Source organism: Notamacropus eugenii, chromosome 4, assembly GCF_028372415.1.
Source record: "Notamacropus eugenii isolate mMacEug1 chromosome 4, mMacEug1.pri_v2, whole genome shotgun sequence".
NCBI classification, from domain to species: Eukaryota; Metazoa; Chordata; class Mammalia; order Diprotodontia; family Macropodidae; genus Notamacropus; species Notamacropus eugenii.
The window spans coordinates 427067766-427073996 of NC_092875.1; the positions used below are offsets into that span (position 1 = coordinate 427067766).

Consider the following 6231-nt stretch of genomic DNA (forward strand, 5'->3'; position numbering starts at 1 on the left):
CACAATAGTATTCTATGACATTCATATACCACAACTTGTTCAGCCATTGCCCAATTGATGGGCATCCCCTCAATTTCTAGTTCTTGGCCATCACAAAAAGAATTGCAATAAATATTTTTGTACATGTGGGTCTTTTCCCCTTTTTTAGGATCTCTTTGGGATACAGCTCTAGAAGTGGCATTGCTGGGTCAAAGGGTATGCAGATTTTTATAGCCCTTTGGACATAATTCCAAATTGTTCTCCAGAATGGTTGGATCAGTTTACAACTCTTGGTGGAGAAATGTCACCTTGTCTGTTGATTTCATTAAGGAAAAAAGACTCATGAATCTGAAAATGAGTGCCAACTTGACAAGTATAAATGCTCTCAAATGCTGTCTGGTTGTTTTAAGGAAATCATGGTAACAATGGCAACAATGGAGCCACTGGGCATGATGGGGCAAAAGGTGAGAAAGGAGACAAAGGAGACCTGGGCCCTCGAGGAGAGAGAGGACAACATGGCCCGAAAGGAGAGAAGGGCTACCCTGGGATTCCCCCAGAACTGCAGGTGGGTGGCCTCCAAACATCCAATAAGGTCTGGGCTATACCATATAGTGGCAAGAACGCTAGAGGAGGGCTTGGGAACCTTGTGTTCCCTCACTCGGTCTACCCCTGCTCTTAGAAAGCTGGGTCCATGGGGCTTTTCCTCTCCAAGGGTTACAGGCTTTCTGAGATTCTGCCTAGTGTGTCTATAGGGTGCACTTAAATGTTTGCTGATGGAATGATTGATATAATATGGTTCCCAGGACAAAATACTCAAAATGCACCTCCCTCTTTTAATGCAAACAAAGATTGCACTAGCTTTTTTTTTTTTTTTTTGGTTACTATGTCCCACTGTTGACTCATATTGAGTTTGTGATGTATTATAAACTCATAGACAGGCTAGATGACAAGCCTAAGAAGATAATATTTTATAGGAATTTGGGCAAAATCTAGCACATCTTTAAAAAATCAAATCTTCATCTAGAGGATAGAGAAGATATGGATAGATGCTAACCAGATGGTAAAACTGGATGAAAATTAATAGTGTGATTTATCAGATAAAGAAGTTGCCTCTATTAAAGATTGTGTACTATCAGTGAGATGCCCCTCTGAGCTCTGTGTTTGTACTGAGGAGTGCATGGTGGGAAGTAATTTAGACCTTCACCAAGCATGCTGGGGTTGGTAATTTTCAATTCATCTTGTTGCTAAAGAGTGGGTGAAGAAAGAGGGCCTTTGGGGACGGCAGGGCAGGGGATATAGAGCAGAAACAGCTGTGGAAACCTGGCTGGGGGTGGGGTGGAGTGGGACAGACACAGCTGTGGAGAATTGTTGAATGGCCCAAGATGCTGTTTTCTCTTTCCAGACCATGGGGTAATATACTCAAGATGAGGGTAAGAGACAAGAGACAAAGAAGTGATTGCAAAACCAACTATTTGTAATCTCCCTTGCAGTTGGGTGCCAGTGGTATTTTCTTCTAAGCGTGTTTCTTGATTCTGCTGTACACTGTGTTATGAAACTAGTTTTACTTCTTAAACTTCTGGAGTGATGTATTTCCTTGTTTCCATTGGTTTGTGGAATGAGTGTTCAGGGTACAGATCTGGAAACAACAAAGATCCTATCTTTTCCTAGTATAGAGCTGAGATGCCAACTTTTGTTAGGCCCAACCCAGTGTTTTGTTAGAGAATCTCTTTCTAACTGGGAGCATAATTAGGAAACATTCATTTGTTTCATAACTACATTCCCAAGGACAGGATTCGTATGAACTTAGACCTTCCAAGAACTTCTAAGTGACAATTAACATTAGACTTGCATTAAGGAAGGCAAAATTTTCAGAACATACATGGCAACAGTCCTGCTCAACTCTCCAACACATTCTCCACCTCTGGTTCCTAGATTATCACTTAGGAGTCTATGTAGCTATTACTTGTCATTAGCAGAAACACAAATGCGCTACACAATCTGCAGCTCACTTCATAGTTGTTTCTGCCCTCCCTCCCTAAGCCTCTGTTACTGTTATGTACAGCTGCTGTGGCTTCTTTTGCGCTGAACTGCCATGGCAAAGGGATTTTTTGACACACTTGTTCTTTGTACAGGATGCTCAGTTGCTGGAGTCTTTTTGCTAGTTTTTTTGTTTTTTTTTTACTATCTGCCTGCCTATCTACCTATTTTTATATATATATATTTATATATCATGTATCTACCTATCTTCCTTCCTTCTTCCCTTTTCCCCTCTCTCCCTCCATGTCTTCCTTCCTCTCTTTCCTTTCCTTTCCTTCCCTTTCCTTCCTCCTTCCTTCTTTCCACTTTCCTTTCCTTCCTCTTTCCTTTCCTTTCCTTTCCTTTTCCTTTCCTTTTCTTTCCCTCCTCCTTCCTTCCTCCTTCTTTTTTTCTTTCCTTTCCTTTCCTTTCCTTTCCTTTCCTTTCCTTTCCTTTCCTTTCCTTTCCTTTCCTTTCCTTTCCTTTCCTTTCCTTTCCTTTCCCTCCTCCTTCCTTCCTCCTTCTTTTTTTCTTTCCTTTCCTTTCCTTTCCTTTCCTTTCCTTTCCTTTCCTCTCCTTTCCTCTCCTTTCCTTCTCTTTTTCCTTCTCTTCCCTTCCCTTTTCTTCCCTTCCCTTTCCTTCTTTTTCCTTCTCTTCCCTTTCCTTCCCTTTCTGAGGTGTGAGGCTAACTGACTTGATTATTTTTTCCTCTACCTGAGATTTCATTGGTATAAGGAGCTCCCTTGTGAGCAAACCTTTTCTGCCAAGAGTTTCCTGGAAGCACTGTGTTCAATGACTTACCCAGAGTCCCATAGCCAGTCTGTATCTGAGGCAGGACTTGATCTTAGGTCTTCCTGACTCCAAAGATATTAAACTCTCTTCCTACTGAACCCTACTGTCTAATCATCTTGACTAAACTGCCTTGGCATATTCTTTCCAAAGCCTCAAACCAACAGAAGATGCCCTCAGCAGCTGGTTGTGGGAGAGTCTCAGGCAGAAGTCCAACAACTCACTCCTTTGCAGTTCTGCCTGCCTCTTACTCTTTTTTCCTATTGAATGTCAGACGCTACTTCTCATCCTGATGCTTTTTTTACACTGACATCCTCTCAGTCCAGGCCTTCTTATCTCAAGTCCAATGCTTATTCCATTGAGCCACATTGCTCAGTTAAGCATATTCTGTTCATCAGAATGCCTTTGGAAGTCATTTAATTCATTACCTTTTTGTATGTCACAGACCCTTTCCCACAAATGGGAGAAGCCTATGGATCTCCTCTCACAATAATGTTTTTAAATGCATTAAAAAATACCTAAGATTACAAAGGAAACCAATTATAATAAAGTTATAAGAAAGGTTTTTTTTTTAAATTCCAGGTGCCAGGGTAATAACCTTTGATACAAGAGGAGCCTTTTAAAACTCACTTTAGGAAAACCTTTTTAATGCCATAAACTTTTACAGAAATACATATTAGAACTACCCAGATGAGGCTGAAATTAGCATTGTATATAAAATCATTATTTTGGGGGCCTTTATTCTGGCTTAGAGATTGGTTTACATGGTTATGCTGCTGAAGCAGGGCAGGAAAATCACTTTAGTTTTTTTAGCTGGCAGTGATAATACCACTGCTGTATTAAAATTATTACTTATCATTACCTTTGAATTACTGAACTTATTGGAAATATGGAAGTTATTGAGCTTCTATATTTCCATAAGTACTGTATTTATACAGGATTATAAACTATTATAACACTCAATGTTTTATGTAAATGACATCTCTGATGCCAATATAACATAAAATAAAAACTGATTATATGTTAATCTATGATCTGCTTTGGTAGTGCCCACTTTGGTGAAATCACTATGCTAGGTGCTGGAGATACAAAGATGAAATAAGATACATCCTGTCTTAAGGAGTTTCCAATTCTTATTATATTTGTATAAAGCTTTATAATTGTCAAAGGGCTTTCTCATATCTCCCATTTGGCCTTTAGAAGGATACCATGTTATAGAAAGGGTAGACAGTATTATTATTTGCCTTTTATAGATGGGAAAACTGAGGTTGAGCCCAAGGGTGACTTGTCCATAACCACATAACATAGCTGGTCAACGTTGTAGTCAGGTTTTGAAGTATTCAGAGTCAGTGTTCTTTTCCCAATATCACATTCAGAAGATCTTAAATATTTGGCTCTTCACTCTGCTGCCGCTCAAGCACAAGACCTCATCACCAACTACCAATACTACTTCAGTGGCTTTCTAACAGTTCTTCACACGTGTTGTCTCCCTGCTCCAATTCATCCTTCCTATTGGTGCCAGAATAATTTTTATGCACATATCTGATTATGTTACTCCATTGCTCAAAAAATCATCATTGGCTCCCTATTGCCTACCAAGTGAAGTTCAGTCTTCTTCAGTTGACATTCCAAGCTTTTCACAATATTATATACTGGTGCTGTAGTCAAATGGCATGACTCTGTCCCCTCACCTCCCTTCCCCCCAACAAACATGCCCAACTCTTTCTCTCCTCCCCCCTGGTATTATTCCCTATTCCTGGATCTATATCTTTGCCTTCAAGAGGCAGAATACCATGGAAGAGAGAACCCTGGAAGTGCTGTCAGGAGAGACTCAGATTGGAATCCCCGCTGACGCTTCTTTAACACCTCTAAGCTTCACTTTACCCATCTGTGAGATAGGAACAATAATTTTGATGGTACCTACTCATAGTGTTGTGATACAATCAAAATTAGTTATTCTTGGGACTATTTAAATATTAGTAATCATGAAAGAACTTTATCATTATGTGGAAAGTCAAAGTAACATAGTTGTGAATAAAGGCCCAGCCTGAGAATCAGGAAGATATGGGCTTTAAAAGTGCTGGTTCTGACCCATCTGAGCTGCACAGCCACAGGTAAGTCTCAGGCAGCGCTCTAGTATTATGTACTTGCCAAACTGTATCCTAGGAAGAGAGTTTTCATAAAAGACATACACCATATGCATTAAATCAAGGTCAGGTCCAAAAACAACAATTAAAGCATTAAATGACAGTTATTATTTGACTGTTAAATTCCTGTATTCAGTTATTTTTCAGTTGCGTCTGACTTTTTGACCCCATTTAGGGTTTTCTTGGCTGGAGTGGTTTGTCATTTCCTTCTCCAGCTCATTTTATGATGAGGAAATTGAGGCAAACAGGGTTAAGCAACTTGCCCAAGGTCACACAACTACTGAGTATCTGAGGCCAGATTTGAATTTAGGAAGACCTTGATTTAATGCACATGGGATATTTCTTTTATGACTATGGAGCCACCTAGCTGCCCTGTTAAATTCCTACCCATTTTTAAAATCCCAACTCAGATCATGATTTTTCTTCCTGAAGCTTTCCTTATTTCTCCTCCCCTGCCCTAGTAGCAAACTGATGTTTTGCTCCTCTCTGATATACTACTAATCATACATTATTTCACATCACAGCTATCATCATGTTGGTATTTTAGCTCCTGATAACCTGTGATCTCCCTGAAAGAGATTGTTTCTAAACTTCATATTTCCCCCAGAGTCAATACTGGTGCCTGTCTAGACTATATCTAACACAGATATATTTGGTAAATATTTTTTGATAGGAAAAAAATTACCTAACTTTCCTGGTAAAGTTGGAATCACTGGACCTAGGTTCAATTTCAGGCTTTGCCTCTCATTCCTTGGGTGACCTTAGATAAGCTGTTTATCTACCTCTGTAGCCCCAATGTCCTCATCTGTCAGACAAGGGGCTTGGACTTGAGGTAGCATGGATTCCTGAATATAATGATGGAATTGGAGTCAAAAAGACCTGGATTCAAATCCTGCCTCAGGCACTTCATTGCCTATGTGTCTGTCCCCCAGCAAGTCACTTCACTGCTCTGTGCCTCAGTTGCTACATTTAGGGGATTTGGACTCCATGGTCCCTAGTTCGAAATCTGTGGTCTTCTTAAATGAACAGCAGAAGAGAATAACTGAGATGTGGTTGGGTCCCCGGATCTATTTCATGTTCCTTTTTTGCTCATTCCTTAATTGAGACTGTTTCCATAGATCGCCTTCATGGCATCCATGGCTACTCACTTCAGCAACCAAAACAGTGGAATAATCTTCAGCAGTGTGGAAACCAACATTGGAAACTTCTTTGATGTCATGACTGGGAGATTTGGGGCCCCAGTGACAGGTGAGTGGGTTCTGTTTTGTTTTTTAAAAGTCAAATAGGCAAAAAAAAGCAG

The 6231-nt window shown here is 40.1% G+C and overlaps 1 protein-coding gene across 2 annotated transcripts in view; it reads left to right on the top strand.

Annotated features, from left to right (window-relative positions):
• Positions 1–6231, top strand: part of C1QTNF3 (C1q and TNF related 3) — a 28844-nt gene that overhangs the window by 11410 nt on the left and 11203 nt on the right. For both annotated transcript variants that reach the window (XM_072605880.1, XM_072605881.1), the window contains exons 3-4: positions 390–544; positions 6050–6179. In XM_072605880.1, coding sequence (XP_072461981.1) covers positions 390–544; positions 6050–6179 — 285 coding nt within the window. The remainder of the gene's footprint in view (positions 1–389; positions 545–6049; positions 6180–6231) is intronic.